Here is an 18,708-nt window from a genome sequence, read left to right as displayed (position 1 = left end):
CTGCGGGTTCATTTTGGTAACGATCATGAACTTTATACCTTTGCGAAGGTTCCAGATGCATCACCTTGACACAGAGTTGTTCGCGTGAAATCCACGCCCCTCTAAATGCTTTTTGCAGGGCCTCATGCTGAAATTGTCCTGCAAAAAGCAGGTTTTGCAGGTACTTTTAATAGAGATTCTGCTTTGGCTACAGTTTATCTTGCCCACTGCTATTTATATTGTGTTATAATATATTGTGCCCTGTGACTCACCCAATTAAATTATAGGGGATTCTCTCTTTTTTTTTTTTTAATGTTCTCGTTTATTCATTGAGCATCCAGAATCCCTGAATCTCAATGTCTGTTGATTGTGCTAAAAATACAGGTCAATGGAATAAAAGACTATTCTGTATGCCAGCGTCACTGTGGGCTCGAAATTAAATGAGTTCTCATCACAAAAGCCTCTTTTTGCTATTTTTGATCTCTTTGTTATTATGGGTGACTCATCTCATTCTTTCTGTATGTATGCTGTGTTTTCTCTTAAGTTTGCATTATTAATTTAGCAAATAAAGCTGGTTAGCATCTATGAAGCCTTTTCTCTGAGTCCCGGAGCAGACAGTGAGTACAAGGCTTTCTTCATAGTTGCCACTATCTTTTATTAACACTTTCTAAGCGGATTAAAGGGCACCTTTGACTCTCTCGAGGTAGCGAGGTCGAGCAGTCAAACCTTACTCCAGCAGACAGAAGAATTTTAAATATAGAAACATGGTCACACAGTAGCCACATGCAGCTCAGTCAATATCCAGAAACAGCTATTGATTGTAAAAAATACACAGGGGAGCGAGCGGAAGAGCATCGCCCCACTTAAAAGCCCCAGAGATGAAAATAAAATGGTAATTTAATACCATTTTATTTTTCAACATCCCTCCTGAACCGAGTGTCAGGACGGGGCGGGGCATGCTGAGTGGCAGCAGGTAGGAGTGGTGTGCTGAGGGCTGCCTGTGCATGTCTATTTGGCCGGCTGTCTTGCGATGGTCAGCCAGACATGGGCACTTTAAATCTTTCAACCCAGCTGTCTTTGACAGCTGGGTTGAGAGCAAGTGCAGGCCTCCAGTGTGCTGGGGAACACCGAGAGAGGCCGATCCCTCCAATCAGGGTGCTACTCTCATGCAGGTAAACAGCATGTGAGCAGCACTAGGATTGGTCAAGGGAGTGTGTTGGTGCCTGCAGTTGATGAAAGAAGAGGTCCGGAATGGAGGACGTGTTCAGTAAGTGTTTATTTTTTAATTTTATTTGTCCACCCGCCTACCCTCCCACACTCACCCCTCCGTAGAGATGCCAGCTGCCACTGAAAAGAATATATTGGTAAAATTCAGGGTTGGCTACCAAAGCACTGAAGGGCCGCAGGTTCTGCCTCTGCCCATTCTGCAGTCACTTGCCAGTTGTATTAGGAATTCCTCTCCAGTATGCTGGAGTATTTTTGACAAAAGTGCTTCCGCTGGTTCAGCACTTTCATCAACACTATAATGTGGATGGGCCCCTAGGGGGGTTTACTTTATCCAAAATAAAAAGCTGATGTCCCAGCCCAGCTTAGAGTTTTTTACCACGGCACGAGGGCCATTTCTGAATCTTTGTTCCTGTATCTGCTGTGTCCTGCAATGGCGGGTCCAGGCAGGAAAACTGAATGTCACAAAAACGTCCATGAACAAGATGGGTATTCTGACTTTTATACACCTGTGGCCTTTGGCATATGGGTCACCAGTCTATATTTTCGGACTGCAGAGCCAACTGATGAGCCGGTATTGGAAATCTGGTGGTACCTCCATCTCTACGTGAGGCGGGGCATCCATGCATTTGTTAGAGTAGGGTTTTTGCCAATGGTCGGCTGTCCTCCCGCTCAGCTGAACCCTGAATAACCCCATGTCTTGGTTAGTTCTAGGAAATAAAGGGTAGTTATAATGATAATAAACTAAAGGAACCACAAGGATTACACACTTTCTGGGCTGAGCTATGAGGTGCACCGTGTAACAGCGCTGACAATGATTGGTCCCACAACTTGAATACCTTCAGGCACTGTGGACAGTGTTACCCTGTGGACTTCGAGATCTCTGCTGAAAGCGTATTATACTGTTATAGTCTTTCGTTTGACTACTCTTTCGTTTGACTAAGGAATATTCTGTATGTGCGAAATGTATTAATTATTTTATGATAGGTTTGCTATGTGTCCTCATTTCTCTGTGGTTTTATCCCAAGTAACAAGATTCTACAAAAGTCCATAAAGCTAAAACACCCACCACCCAAAAATGCTCTGATGTTTCCAACTGACAATGGTTCTGGTTTTTGGGTGCCTGAGGACTTGTTTTCAAAGTCAATGTTCCAGTGTCCATGTACTTGGTCCATGAGGGTTTCAGTGGTCAACGATGTGGGCGTTGGTGATAGCTAAAGGGAGGGCAGATACAGCTTGTTGGGTCTCCAACAGGGGCGCTCCATGTGCGGCAACCTGCGAGCATCACATTTTAGTCATCTTTATCACTTACGCAGTCTGTTGCAGCTAAAATCTGTGGGTGGAGGCAGCAGTAAGGGCACCTGCAGCAACCACTGGAGTCAGTGATTCCCATAAGCAGCTGGAATTCTGGGATTTATCATCCAGTTACTGCCACACCTTTGTACTGTGATATGACTGGGAGGATAAGGTTTATCAAGATATCTGAAAGGTTTTGATGCCTGTTTCACCAGTTTGGGGAAGGGTGAAAAAGGATGGGGTGAAAGAAAAGAAACATTGGCACTCTTGAGTTTCCACAAAGGCAACAGTACAAGGGGTAATGCAGGCTCACAACTAGGCGTGGCCCTTTGATGGTCCAAGCTTCCTTGGTTAACAGACGAAACAACCATTGCCTCGTGGCTACAGACTTTCATAGCTCCGGGGCAGGCTCAGTGCTTAGGTCATTTTCTATTAAGAGACCCAGGTGCTCCTCTCATGTCCAAGGCAGTACAACTGCAATCTACTCATCCAAACATCTAGAAGGGCTCTGTGTAATGAAGTGGTGACTTCCAGTTAGGATAAAACAAGTAGTAGATTTAGAGTCACAATGGCATAGGATACCTATAGTAGGAAGTTGATAGAGAAAGCCAGCGTAAAAAAGACAGACAACTGTTTTGGCAAATGATTATATACTCTGTATTCAAACATATAAATGCGGACAGTGCAAGGTGCCCCATGTGAACGGAACCCACAAAACACAGTGACTAAATAATGCGTAAATAAAGTAAAATGGGGTTTCCAGTAACACATAACAACCAGTCCACAGTAGATGGTCTGGAACTCGGGCTCTCTTTTCAATCAAAGGGGTAGGACAGGGCTTTAAGTGGGCCGGGTCTGTCCGGGTCTTAGCACGGCAGTTATTTTCAGGGGGCCTCGAAACAGGTCTCTATCGGGCTCTATTTTCGGGCCTCGCAGAGGTGGTACGTTTTCTTTTTTTTTCTTGCACCAAACTTATTTTGCTCTAGCTGGAATTGCCAGGCTAGATCCTGAGGCTGCTGACCTTTGTGCACGCTGTAGATCCTTTCATTCAGATCTTTAATATATGATGCGGGACTGTGGGGAAGTATCACAGTTTAGGACAGAAAGTCCTCTCTTTAATTAATGACTTTTCGGGCACCTATCTCCGAGTCATTCTGAGTAAAGCTTTGTTTGCTGGGTAAGTTACCTAGAACTAAGGATAATAAAAAAAATGGTAATTTCTTAGATTTAGCGCCTTATTTTTGGTAAGAGTAAGATTGCGATCCTTCAACCAGCCTCCAAACACACACAGCCACACCCGAGTACTTCACAGATCTTTAAAAGACCATTTGCTTGTTAATGAGGCTTTGTGGTTTTTCACCCCTTTGTAGAGCGCTTGCAGCTCCACTCTGCCTATTGCTTGAAGAATTAGCCCCTCCCCCCGAAATTTGGCTCTACTTGTGCCTCTGGGGAGGGTGTATGGCGTTATCCATACACATCTTTATTTAGACCACGCCCCTACTTGGAAAGGCCACACCCTTTTAAGAGGTTTTCCCCGCCCCTTTTAGAGCACCCTCAGGTTTTTTTCCCACCTAAAGCCCTGGGGTCAGATATGGTTCGTTTAGTACAAGTCGACGACGTTGCGACCCCTTAGACAATGTGCGATCTCATCTGGACCAATTGGTAGGAGACACCTGTAATGCAAAACAGTGGAATGTCTACTTTGAAGGAGTAATGTTGACCCATTGAAAGTAGGCCCATAGTAGAATAGGGAGCATACCTGATGAACTTGAGAAGGACATGAGAGGTGAAAAGGAAAAAGGGGTGCACACCAATACAGTGAATAAAAAGTGTTTTACTCACAAGGGGGTCCCTCCTGGGAGCTGGTAGGGGAAGATTAGGTGTTGGTCAGAGACATGCTGTTAATGAACCACACATGCACAAAATGGAAAATAATGCAGTTGCAAGAATAATCATAAGGAATTGGAAAGACGGCCATCTTTGTGTAACTTACCCCACTGAGTCAGAGGATATTCGGCTGGGAAACAACAGGTGGCAGTACTCTGCTCACTGTGAGTGCGCTGTGCAGTGCATCTGGTCAGCAGCACTCAATGTGCGATTGCGATGTCAGGGTAGATTATGGAACGTCAATGCGTACACAGGATATTTCAAGCAGACTCCATTTGTCAGCCTCACCGCGGAGTATCAGTCAGCAATTCGCTGCTTTGCTCATGGCCCAAGATTTAGTAGACGATTAAGGCGCGTTCATGGAGCTGACGGGAGGGGGCGTGGCTTATCATTTGCTAAGCAGCCATGATGTGAACCAGAGTTGGACGAGCCGCCTATCAAGGGACGCGGCTTTGTCGAAGAGGCAAGGGAGCCCTGTGGCAATGAGGGATACCAGGACAAGGAGGGAGGGGGATAAGGTTCAAGAATGTATGGAATCCGTCAAGAGCCGGTGGCTTGCACGTAAAAACACAAAGCAGTCATGTAAAGGAAGCGGTTAATAGGGAACAGAGGGGTGCATCAAGGAAAACGCATAGATGGAAAATGATATCAAGGAATACAAAGAATTATAAACAATTAATCAGGTGGCAGGACATAAATATACATATATTACCCTGGGAGTCAAGGACATGGAGCAACCAAAAGGGGTCTTACAGATCAAACATGGGACATATAGGTCACGTGGTTCGTGTGAAGGAGAGGAGTTATAGTGATCATCTGCATGCAATGGTCACACCTGGCAGCACACGTGTCTGAATGGCCTCCTGTAGTCCAGGATGGAGATCAATTGTCTAAAATTGCCAGGTATGCACTCCATTCTTCAGAAGTGTTCAAACCATGGTTAATGGAAATGCAACATTCCCTCCAGCTGCATTCCATTTTTGCAGGATTTGGGTGAGGCTGCCTCCTCTTTCAGGAATGCAGGCAGTGTCGATGACTTGCCACTTTAAGTCATTCTCTGTGTGAGTCTTTTCCATAAAGTACTCAATCATGGGTGCCTTTGGTACCGCACATCTGAACCTGCTACGATGATGGCATATCCTGGCCTTGATAGGCTGTGAGGTCTGTCCTGTGTAGGGCAAACACCAGGGACAGCAAATGCAATAGATGACCTTTCTAGAGTTGTAATTGCAGAATGACTTCAGCTCTGTCTTGCATAGATCCTTCCTTAAAACCCCTATGTTTGTGTTTACGCAAGGAAAAAACATCAAAGACCATTTAATTCATTCTACCACACGTTGCCCTAACCCCCAAGACCACTGGAACCCTAGAATCAGTTTGGGGTCTACCTCCTCTAATAGGGCATTATCGTTGTGGCAACTTGTTAATCGTACCCACACTTTTGACACCAAGTTCTTTGAGCATGGCGCCATCAAGACAGAACTCAAGTCATTCTCAAATTGCAACTCTAGAAATGTAATCTATTGGCTGGGATCTGACCCGAAGAGTTTAATTCAAGCCATGGTCATATCCAGAACTGATGAATGTAACATCCAATATGCCGGCCTCCTTAAAATGCAGCTAGTGCCGTTGAAGGCAGTCCTCCACTCTGCTGCTTGTTCCACCTCAAGAACAGAAACATTTGGCCACATTCCCTCATTACTGGCAACAAAGGAAGGTGTGTGTCTAGAGGTTTGTTTTACTTGCAGAATTGTCTGCGTCATGCAGTGGTCACTGAGTATGGAAACCACTAAATACTTGGCTAGCAAACGTAATTTACTTGGTGGAAGCAAACATTAAGTAGGAAAGCCCTACCACATCTATGTCTTCTCATGTGTAAGAAAAATGTTAACTTTAAATCTGCATTCCAAGCAACATCCTCCAGATCTGGAACTCAATGCCTAGTGAGATTGGTGGATCCACCTGATCAGGGGCGGTCTGCAAAACGACATGGGGTCGTATTATGAACACAGAGCACTTTCTCTGTTTGCCCCATCATGCACCTTTCAAAAGGTGCGCTGAGTACAAACGGGAATGCACCATATTACAAAGCATGTGCTGCCCACAGGGAAGCCGCGAACTTGCACTTCCCACCAGGCAGCACATTCAATTGAAATACGGAGTGCCTGCTTCAAAGCCGCTCCATGTTCAACAGGACAGGCAGCAACCCACCTGCACTTTCAAGAGGGGAGAGAGATGCCCTTTGAGGTGGGTGCAGCTAGGGACTGCACCCGCAGGCAGGAGGATGTCTTGGGGGGGGGGGGGGGGGAAGGCTGCCCTTAGCAGGCACACTGAAAGAGCACCCGCTTTTTTCTCCATAATATGGTGCAGGCCCAGAGGCAAAGTGATTCCCTCATTGCATGTACGCCAGCGCTGTCAGTATTATGCAAAAGCGTCTGTGCCCCCTCTGTAATACTACTGTGCCCCGGGGCACGCAAAGTGGGCACACATGCCCATTGCGCCAGTGGGGCTCAATGTATAATATATCCCTGGTGATCACATTTTGACATTGTATTGCAAGTATTTGTGGCTAAGAGCCATTACTGTAAACAAAGTTATGGGTCTTTCACCTGTGTGTAGCTCTCTTGCTCTGTACAATTCATCTTGAAGCACACCAGCATCATTGAATAGGCCAGGATAGAGCTATACAAAACCCAAAATAAATAAACAAATAAATGAGTGGAAAGGGAAGCTGCGGGAAGAATGTCACATTAGCAAAGGGACCATGGTGGTGAACCCCCATCCTGTGCTGCCTCCACCATGTCCTTCAGAAGGACACCCTTGATGCAGGGAAACACAAGCACTCCACATTTGTCACATACACATGACGCAAATCGCCACCTACACATGGGGGAAACTGGATAGTTTTTAAACGGAGAGGGTTGTTATACTCCTATCACCAGTACTGATAAAAAAACAGAATCCAATTCCTAGAATATTTTCTGCTGTGGGCTCTTAGCCTCTCCCAAGAGTGGCGAGGTGGGAGTACTCACCCACTACCATGGAGAAGGACTATGTTGTGTCCTATGAAGGTAGACACCAGGAGCCAGGATGTATATTTAAGTCTTCTTTATTTAGTCTTAAGTCCAAGATACATCAGTCTTGACTCCAGCCAGCCTAGTGTGGTACCAGCCCCACCAGGAGCAGCCTGCCTGCTGCTCAGCCCCTCTCTAACTGCCAACACTCATCCACTCAGACACCCAGGCATTCCATGCATCACAGGCACACCAACATTCCATGACCATCTCACGCTCTGGCTGAGCAGCTAGAGGCAGCAGGGCTGGAGTACATGTTATACAACTAAGTAGAGTATAACAGATGTGCATAGTCCCGCAGGAATGGAGAGTAAAGTATTGACCCACAAGCTCTGGCACTGAACTGCACTAGCCAGATGTGAGCATGTGAGAAGTCAAAATGGCATCATTCACAGTGCCAGCGAGCTGGTGTCAATGACGTGGGCTGTACCATTCTTCCATGCTGATTACTGTCGTGGGTGGAAACAAAATATAAAGCACAAATGGATGAAGGGGGCTGACAAATGAATGAAGAACGCCGACACAAAGCCCCCCGCATGTATATATGAATGTCTCTAGACCAGACTTTAAAAAGAGAGTGCAAAGTCACTTCTAACAGATCATCAAATATTCTTTGCATGAAGCAGAGCAGTCTAATAACAGCTCAGTTCATATGTAGGCCATTTACCCCATGGAATAACCGCACGTTCGCGAATTAAATGCTCTCGTAATGGAAACACACTCTGGGCATCTACTCGGGTGCCTTGTTTATTTGCAGATTCCATTCTGTACCCTTTTCCCAACCCTTCAGCAGCAAATAGTGGGCTTTTATAGGCTAAGGATGGGACAAGAGGTAATCAATGTGATGCCATGAAGTGCCAAAGGGTGTGTGGGGTTATTTCTGCCGCCCTTGCAATTTTGGTGAACTGATGTGTTTGACAAATATGTGAATTTAAAAATAAATGAGTAAAGGAGCACTTCCATAGGGAGAGTCATCAGAATATATGCAAGGTTAATAGCATTGTTGTCCCCAAGAAGGAGGACCCCATATGAAACTAACCTGGAGCTACACTCTTTCCAATACCACGTGTGATACAGTGAATGAAAGTGTATAAAAACTAGCAGCATCTGCAGCAAATGAAGGGGGCACCTTAGGCCATATCCTAGTGATTGGCAGCTGCATATAGTGCCATCTAAGAAAGCGATACGTAAACACATAACAGAATACCTAGACACTGTACAAGGTACATTTCTACATTATATGCAGTGGAGGCTGATATGGGGCCATGGTGGTGAGGCGGGCTGTGAGGGGGCCAGGCGGGAGCGGTGGGATAAACAAAGACAGAAAATTGCACTTACCTGGCCGCTGCCTCTCCTCCATTCTTCTGTCGACAACAGGAACAGGAAGCTCCCAGTCTCTCCCAGCCAATTACGGCGCTGCTGATAGCAGCTTCTTGATTGATCTGAGTGCTGTGGTTCGGCGCTCAGACAGGCAGTGGGCACGCTCTCCACCAGGCTGTAGTATGAGTGGTTACAACCCTCAGGACCTTCTTCCTCCCTAAGGGAAAGCCCAGCTCATCAATGACGGTGCATCTGCTCTCCTTTGTCATGTGTTTCCTGCATGGCCCATTGTGGTTTCCCTATGTTAGCCTAAATGTTCACATTGTAGGCCGCATTTTCATTTGCACACGTTACTATATAAACCTGTTTGCTGTTGTGCCACACTGTACTTTCACACAGAACCTGCATATGTTTTCTGTTCTGTTCTTTCCTGGGATTTAATCTGAATGTGATAGACAAGGTCAAGCAACAATGCCCCTTGTTATTCTCTCTGGTCAGGCACTAGCACCTAGACAAAACATGAGAACGCAGCTGCTGTTTGTGAGCACACATGTCTTGTCATATAGCTGAGCACAATAATTTAAGCAGATACATTGAGCTAAGATTCTGAGGCAAGACTGCTACGTCAGCTGAGATGTAAAACATCCATCTATGATTGATAAAGTACGGGGTCTGCCCCTAATTCCAGACATCTTTGATATATAATCATCTAGCTTCAGTAGAAGGGAGGGGCTTTAGAATATTCTGTCCTATAGCATAAGAGGTCTTTTTTAATGATATATGGTTTACTGACCATGCTAACAGGATATTTAATATGCATTTGTTTTCTAATTTTGGCAAGAATACTGCATTTGAGGACATGATAGTTTCAATAAAGATTCTAAACTTCCTTCGTGTCTCTTGTTTATTTTATTGTGGACGAGTACGAGTGTGAGAGCTAAAGGGTGTGTCCTGTTACCGAGATCCATGAGAAGATTGAGAGTGTGGTGTTCTGGGGCACCAATTCACTTGTTTGTCTGGTAAGGATAGGAGGGCTAGAGAGGCACTATAGCTAGTCAGACTTGGACTCCTAGATACTGAGCTGGTATAATGACTCTGTCCCTACATGCCAACGTTCTATTCCTGCGCAGAATCCCTGCAACACCTTGATGCCTGAACTTCTTACATTTTAAGCATAAGTTGATCTGTATCAAAGTTTTAATGTAAAATATTAAATAATTAACAAGTTAATGTTCAGTATCAGCCTTGGCCCTAATGCATAGCTGATAATGATTATAACAGGTTGGTAAACATATTTGGGACATTGCAGTATCTCAGGTATGTCTTAAAAATAGTTTAACAATACAAGAATGTAACAATAACACTACGAACCTCATTGCGCTGAAGTCACGGGTTATAATACCATTGGATAATAAACTTTACACATCATAGTAGCAATTCGATGGTTTATGGGGCAAATTGATTACTCAAAATTGGAGATTTGTAATTGACATGCGGATAATTTGGAGATAGGGATAATTTTATTAGTATGTGAGAGTTTTGTGACACGTGATAGACAGTTTCACCGCTTATATGGTCAATTTCATTCCCAACAAATCCATACCTCCTAATCAGTCCTTATTCAAATTGTATTGTTTACTTGAGCAAACTGGAACAATTCCAAAACTGAAATTGCATTTCATTATAAGAGCTTGGGGCCTCAAGCCAGCTTATTTGTATTTTTCTGTTGATGTCTATTGACATTCCTAAAATGAATGTTTTGTAAATGGATCATTGTGACAGATTGAAAACTGGCTCTCAAATAGAATTTTTTCTAATATTCATTGCAGGTCTCAGAATACGCCTCTTTAACTTCTCCATGAAGCTGCTCTCCTGCCTCTTGTACATCGTGCGTGTTTCACTTGATGACCCTACAGAAGGAATAGGATGGTGAGTTGCACTTTCGCGACAGCGAACAAACATATTACATTCAGCTTTGGAACCCTTAGGCCATGATCATGAGTGGGCTAGAGTTTCCCAAAGACTTTCCAGTCCTGGATTGTACAGGGTCAGAATTTTGTGTTTTGCAAAGTTTCCTGCATTCAATAATTGTGATGTGATAAAGTCCTCAAACTTTGTTAAATTTCAGCAAGTCAAACCTGCCGGAACAGAGTGCCACTGAGGGTATTTCTGCCACTAAAAAACAGATATTATCCTCCAAAATAGGGGCCTTGTAAACAATATAAGTGTTACTATTAACCAATTTAACTGCACTCAACTGGTTAACTTCAGAAGAGTTAATTCTGGGTTGGCTGACATGATCTGAGCTAGTAACCTGTAGGTCACCCACTTAGATCTAAGTAGCTTCTCTCCTTAACACCTCATTCTGACAGTCCACAAGTAGAAAGGTGTGAAGAAAGTTAATTTGTCACTGTGCCCCAGCATTTAACCTTTTTCCCAACTTTGGCCATTGAGGGCCCAAAAACAAGCTGGTCAGAGCCGAATGACCAAGTGAAATTCCACTTCAACCAATTACAAGTAGGCAGGTGGCCCTCATCGTGTTTTCCTGGTTGCTCTAACACTAGAGTTGATTTCACTGGTCAGAAAAAATCACTGATAAAAATCCCTTGAGACTTTGGCACAACATCAGGCAAGTCTCTGTTCCCATCATCCCAAAAGTTTTTCAGCAAGTGGGGCTTTTATTCCACCCCCCTGCCAAAGCACATTTTTTCCCTTTCGTCCTACCGTCTGAATCCTCCTACTTCCACTCCCTGCCAGCACTCAACCCCCCAGCTCACATTTACCACCTCCTTAGATAACTTAACAGAGCATTGTGTGATACCTTGGCAAAGCACCGAATTTCTTGTGTTTAAAATTGTAAATATATGTAATGTAAAGCTGTTGAAAATAGGTAAAATATAAGTACATAATTAAAATGTGTCAACAGTGATGTCATTGAACTTGTCATCTGATGTAATACGTGAGGTCACAAGTAGGGTTGGGCGCAACTGATGTAATTCTCTGTGGTGCAATTACTCTTAATTACCATAAAATTACTCATAATTATGCATAATTACAAAAGAAGCATTTTAGTTCTATGTTTTCAGTGCATAAAGCACTCTTGTGTCCGAACCAGGCCGGAGGATGCACTTTGTGCTAGGAAAATAGCACTAAATGCTACAATACATGAACAGCAGTAGCCAACAGCCACTCAGTCTCTGTTCATTTGTTGTTCCTGTGCACCTGCGGTAGGATTTTTGCTCCTAATATCTCTTAATTATTCAAACTGGCATCATTTCGGTAGTCTCACATCACAAGAGTAATGTGTAATTACTTAAATTACTCACATTATTCCAGCATAATAAACATTTTGCACAGGCCTAGTCATAAGCAAATCATGGTGGGGGTGTAAATTATAGTTAGTTTAGTGTTTTCAGTGTTTCAGTGTTTTTTAATTTTTTAAACATTTGTTTTTATGTTATTTTAACACAGAACTTTCCAAAAAAAGTTAATTTTCCTCAGTTCCTACATGAAAGTGTTTGGGCTGATCCGTCAAGTGGGGGGACAATTAAAAGGCAGCAGTGCGTTGCTAAAAAAGTGTTTACCCCAAGCAAAGTGTTTTAGAAAAAGTGGTTTAACAGAATAACACCAAATTTGACAGAAAGCTGGCTCTTTACTCAGAAAGCATGCTTTTTAATTTGGTTTAATCCATTCAGCCATGTTGTGAAAAATTAGGGTTCAAAAGTTAGTGATGTCTGGGTTGTTAGTCCAGCAGGAGTATTTCAGTACTCCAGCACGACCACAAACTAAAAACAATTGAGAGATCGGATTGGCCGAGAGGGCTCTTTTCCTGTCACTCATTTCAATACTGCAAACACAAGGAGATGATGGACGGAGCACTGAAACTTTTCAGACACTCACCCCCAATCGCAGATCTGGGTTGAATCCATCATTGTTCTTTAGCTCACTTGGCCACCCCAGTTCCCGGGACCGGTTTCGGGCTAACAGCCCTCATCAGCCAGGCTAGCTTGAATCCAGTGGAAAAGTGAGCAAGGGACCCACCTCTGGGCATACTCTGCCAACTTTGGCGAACAAAGCAAACACAAGGAGATGATGGACGGAGCGCTGAAATTTTTCTGACACTCACTCCAGTCACAGATCTGGGTTGAATCCATCATCGTTCTTTAGCTCACTTCGCCACCCTAGTTCAGACACAGCTATATGCAAATCTGTCTTGACCCTGTGCCTCTAGGGAACAGTCCAGCCCGAAGTGCCAAGCCATGTCTTCCCTGAACTGGAAACAAGCATTTCAATACTACCAGACCGCTACCAGTCCAGGACTTAGTGATCCGATTGGCTGGCTGCAATTCAAACAGTTATGTCGAGACTGCCATTACAGGACGTGAGATTCAGTCCCTGTGTTTTGAAACTGCTAAAAATGAAGATTCCTTTAAAGGGGTGGGGGTTTTTGTAGAGGGATACCTCCAGGGTGTTAAAAATCTGAAAAAATGTACTCTGGAAGTTTCTGCTGTACTTCCACAGGAGTCAGCATGGAACACGTATGGTCCTGCGTGAGTCCCGCAAGATCACACAGATGTTCCAGTGCTTAATGTTGAAGCCACTCCCTCGTACTCCTGTTCACTCAGCACATAAAAGGTATCTCAGATGCATCTCGGATGCATCACCTGGATTTGCTTTCTTATTCTATATGTCCTAAATGAGTACTGCATAGCAGTACCTCTGCTCAACTGCTTTCTTTTGTTCTGGAGGGATTGACAGGAAATCCCATACAACAAACTCCTTTGTTCCTCCCCGAATCTCCTCTTCTTCTTCCATCTCTTCAGGTCTAACCTGTTCCGATGCCACATTTTGTTTAGAGAATATCCCCCCTAATTTTGAATATTTCTAAAAAAAAAAAGATGGAGGGACCAGCAGAAAGAAGTGTTTACATGCAAGTCCTACTCCCAAATGAAGGTGGAAGGTTGGAAGCTTCCTGCTAAAGAAGGAAAACAGTGATTTCAAATAATCAAATGACTTCTAAATGTGTCATAGGTCCTGCAGTACCAAATTTAGGTTCTGCAGTACTGCTACACTCAAAAAGAGGAAACTTCACAGAAAGACACAAGGCATCGTCATTAATTGTTCCTATGGGACCTGTGGTAAAAAAACTAATAATAATAATAATAACAGCTATTAGGTTGAAATGAAAACACACAACTGAAAATACACTTAAAAACGGAGGATAACATTCACATTATACCCTACTATGCTAATAAGATGTTACTGTGAGTAAAACAGAACACTCCAAAATTCATGGAAAAAAGCAAAGCTTACAATGATCTTATACTTAGGTATGGTAATAAGATCTCACTTTAGGTTTAGAAGAATTAGTCAGAGCTACTGAGCCCCATGTTGGCAGAATCATTGCTCCATAAGTTGGAGAGAACTCCTGAATGAAAAAGAACTGCAGCTTTGGTATGCTGAAGAAAATCTAACAATTGAGAATGATAAATCACGTTCAGTACCTTGGGTCAGGACATAAGTCTGACATCCAGCACATTTTATGCAACTGTGGAAATGGCATTCTTAGAGAGATCCCACAAAATGTTGAACAGATGACACCAGTGGGCAAAATGCACAAAACAATATACAAGGAAAGGATCTATAGTTTCAAATTAGGGCCGGATTAGAGAAGGTGAACACTCTCTTGATCACTGAGGAGTCGCCATTCCAAATTAGTCTGATGGCATTTCCAAAATAGAAGAAAACACACATACCCTGAATACAAACTTTGATCACCTCACTGTAAATCACAAAGCAGATGGGAAGAGTCACTTTCAAAGCACAGGGATGCAACATATTTACAACAATATGTCGCATCTCTGTGATTCGCCCTGCACTGGCGCACAAACTGCTGCCATTCGCCGACACAAGCACCCTTGCACCATGGTGCAAGGATGCCTGTGTCACGGGGATGGTTGTTTATGTGCAGGAAGGCTTACCTTCCTGCACATAAGCAATCAGACATGGTGTTTTACAACTTCTATGTGTGCTGCATTAGCACACATAGAACTTGCAAAACTTTATTGTTTTAATGATTGCTCATGTGCAGGATGAGAACCCTTCCTGCACATTAACAATCACTAGAGGTGATTTCCTCTTACTATGTGTGCTGTAGAATGCAGCATACATTGATAGAGGAAAACAACGAGGAGAAATTAATACATTTCTCCTCGTTGCGGTTCCCTATGCCTCCCCTTGGGAGGCGTACCATTCAGACGCATTTCCAGATTTACGATTTCTCATAAATCTGTAAATATATCAGTTCCAAAGGTATTGTGTGGGAACACCCACAGCAACACCCGTGGAACGCCCCTTTCACGCAAAGTGCTGCATGCAAAGGGGCCATATTTACAAGGACAGGAACAGTCATGCAGGGTGCCTTTTCCTGTCCTGGTAAATGTGGGGCAGTAAAATGCGCCATTGGTGCGTCACAAAAAGTGATGCTCTGGTGGCGCAAGGAGCTTGTAGATCTGCCCCAATGTTTCTCCTTACGATATACTATGAACGAATTTTCACAAGGACATTGTGCTTTCCTTCAAAAGGTGAAATGTCAGGTTAAAAAACTTTTGCCAAATGGCATTCCTACGAGAAGAATAATTCCAGATGTGTGAGCATCAGAGTTACAGGCCACATCAGGAATTAGGGGCCGCTTGTGATGAGGGCCTTTAATGATCTTCCACACATGGCCTTCGTGTAAAGAAAAAGCTCCACAAAAGACAAAGTTGCAGAGAAGAATTTTTCAAAAATGTTTGAACTAGAAAGGGCTCCTTAGGCATGAAAATCACTTTACTGAGTGTGAAGATGATCTCACTTTGTGAAGGAAAACTTGCAAGGCGATGTTAAACTGGGAAACTGTGCAAAAAGGCCAAAATACGAGATCTGGCAAAACATTATCAGCACAAAAAAAAAAAACTGCCCACTCCTATTTTTACAGTGAATAGCATCCACAGAATATCCTGAAAGTAGTGTAAAAGTAAAGGATCTCTAAGGGATTACTGGTGTTCCAGTAGTCCCAGCTGCAAACCAACCTTAAAAATGCTGATGGAAATTTGTGCAGAAAACAGGTTGGAATTTGAGGGGAAAATTGATCAAGGCAGTGCTCTCCATGTTATTCCCTATTCCAGATGTGGACCTAGGTGAAGAGATTACAGCAAAATATAGTAGCAGCTAGTACAGGTGTGGGAACACAGTCCTGTATCTGTGATACCAGGCGCAATATTTGTGTCCCTTCTGATCATCCTACATGTGATGGGATCCTAGGTGGAGCAATCACAAATGTATTTCTTCCTGGATGTGGCTGCGGAGATCAAAGAAAGACTGAAGACTTTGAAAGAAGCAAAGAAAGGACTCATAGAGAAGAGAACACAATATGGCAACCTCTTTCATGTCAACCTGCAAACCACTGAAGGAGAGAATTAGATTTTCAGCAATGTGGAGGAAGGAAAAAGATCTCTAAATAAGCTGCTAAAATGCTCACCATTAGATCATGGCCAGGGACTTACAATGCAGTGGCATACAAGGTGCAAAGACTGAAAGATTACAGAAAATGGGCATTAAAAATAGCCTTCATGCTAGGAGTGAAAAAGCATCCAAAAATCTAATAGTAATTTTGCATCTGGGAAGGAAAGATGTTCTGCTGGTGCATCTAGTAAACAAGGTGTCAGAGAAAAACTGAAGAGCCTAATGCACAGAGAACCAAATTTATTCAGACATGGTAGATTAAAATGAGACATACAAATGAGATATTAAGCTCTCCGGTCCCCAATGACAATTTAGGCAGTTTATGGACTGAGTACTGCAGAACAGTTGCTTTAAGGAACTTTTAGCTAGTAATCTAATAACTTTTAAATATATTATTGAATATATCTGGTAAAAAAAACAAGCTGAAACCATTCTCATTCTCTTTTTTATTTTCACTTCAGAAATAATTTATTCTCATTCTCTTAATTCCCCACCCCACACTGACTCACCAATCAAATGTATTCACTTCACTCCCATAAACCATTGAAAGTAAACCTTAGCTTTTTTTTACAACTTTAAACAAACTGGTACTGGCTTGGGACCAGTGGTTAATTTGAGCCAGTGGTTTCCATTGCTCTGCACTAACACTAAATTATCAACACCAGCGCTTGTGACAGTCTGCCTAATTTTAAGATGACCACAAAAATAGTTTATTATTAATTCGATATACATTAAAATGACTATTACCTGCCTCCCAAGCCATTCTTATAGCTGTGGGGTCCTGAAATATTCCTAATTGTCAGACTTGTAGGAGTGTGATGGTTAGTAGTTGTGTTGTTACTATCATTGGCAATGTGTGGTGCAAGCTGCAGTGGTCTCCTGGCGAGAGCCCTAGCACTTATTTTTTTGCAAATTAAACACTGCCTGGGACCAAGCCTTGTGTAAGAAATTGTATCATTTTTTAGTAGTCTGCCCACTTTTTGAGACTGGGTATATTGATATTGGAACTCTATGAACTGTGATACTGCCATTCAGTGTCAGAGGATGTGTGATTTTTCCCCTAAACATATGATGTAAATTTGGTTCCACCCTGCTGGTGTATTTAGATTTACAGTAAGGCCATAGTCAGGCAGCACAAGAAGTGCTCAAGAATCATTTACTTTAACAGTCTAATGTCCTGCAGTGTATATCACCCACATCTGTGACTAAAATGTGTGGCTCCAAAGAACAGCACCATTTTACCTAACCTGGCTGCCAATTTAAAGCAATACGGTAACAAAAGATTGTGAAAAGTATCTTGTATAGGAAGCCAAATTATATAATGATGCAAGTCCCCCCTAACTGTCCCCTTTAAATCACCATGGCTCTGTTCCTCATGCATGAATGTCAATTCACCAAAATGCTCGGGTTAACAGGTGACATCACACGCAATTTGACCATTACTTTCAATCACGTACTCATGCTTACACATACACTCATTCTCTCAAACACACTCTCTCTTACACAAGCACACTCTCACCCGCAAACACGCACACTATATATATTTTAAAGCATTTTTAATTTCCTCAGTTGCTAAATAGGGTCATATTCCAGCTAATTGTACTCCAATATGAGTCGGCCTACTTGTGAGTGAAGGTCAATTTAATTTTCAAGGGTCAGCCTGGGAAATTAGTAGATACATGTTTGAAAGAGTAATAACCACTATTATCAAAGTTTGAATTCAAAAGTGAATGTATATTTTTGATAAATGCAGTGAAAAAAGTAACATTATAAAATGTTGCATAAAAGCCAAAAAGAATAAAAAGGTTGTGCTGATTGCCTAAAAGCCTTAAAAGACTAAGGGCCACATGCATCAACGAGAAACTGGTCGCAAACGGGCAGATTAGCAGAATCTGCCCCTTTGCGACCGGTATTTTTGCATTTGAGATGCATCATCCCAAATGCAAAAATCGCAATTTAAGGAATCTCTAAATATGGATTCCTTAAATTGCGATTGCAATTAAGGAATCCTAAATTGAGATTCCTTAAATGCAATGCATTAAAGTTAAAAAATTAGCGATTTCGCTAATAGGGGGAGCAAATTACCATGAAGTTGAACTTCATGGTAATTTGCAAAAACTTTGAAAAATGCACTTTTGTGCATTTTGCAAAGTTTCATGTTGCGCACACACATGCCCTTAGAGCATGTGTGTGTGCAACATATGTGCACAGATCAATTTCAGGGGTGCAATAGGGTGTCATTTTGACACCCTTGCACCCTTGAAATTGCATGAGCAATTTGCGAGTACCTACTGGTACTCGCAATTTGCTCATGCAATCTCCAATTCATTCCTATGGGCCTGGAGGCCCATAGGAATGATTGGGACGGCATTCCTTAATTGCGAGTCGCAATTTGCGAGTCGCAATTAAGGAATTTGTAGGAATC

At 42.9% G+C, this 18,708-nt stretch overlaps 1 protein-coding gene across 4 annotated transcripts in view; it reads left to right on the top strand.

The window, feature by feature from the left end:
- Nucleotides 1-18,708, top strand: part of KCNT1 (potassium sodium-activated channel subfamily T member 1) — a 1,722,207-nt gene that overhangs the window by 1,040,388 nt on the left and 663,111 nt on the right. For all 4 annotated transcript variants that reach the window (XM_085613491.1, XM_085613497.1, XM_085613504.1 and 1 more), the window contains exon 4: nucleotides 10,610-10,709. In XM_085613491.1, the coding sequence (XP_085469617.1) occupies nucleotides 10,610-10,709 (100 nt within the window). The remainder of the gene's footprint in view (nucleotides 1-10,609; nucleotides 10,710-18,708) is intronic.

This window comes from Triturus cristatus, chromosome 1_2, assembly GCF_964204655.1.
Source record: "Triturus cristatus chromosome 1_2, aTriCri1.1, whole genome shotgun sequence".
In the NCBI taxonomy this organism is placed as follows: domain Eukaryota; kingdom Metazoa; phylum Chordata; class Amphibia; order Caudata; family Salamandridae; genus Triturus; species Triturus cristatus.
The sequence above is the reverse complement of the archived record's forward strand: the minus strand, read 5'-3'. Positions and strand labels throughout refer to the sequence as shown.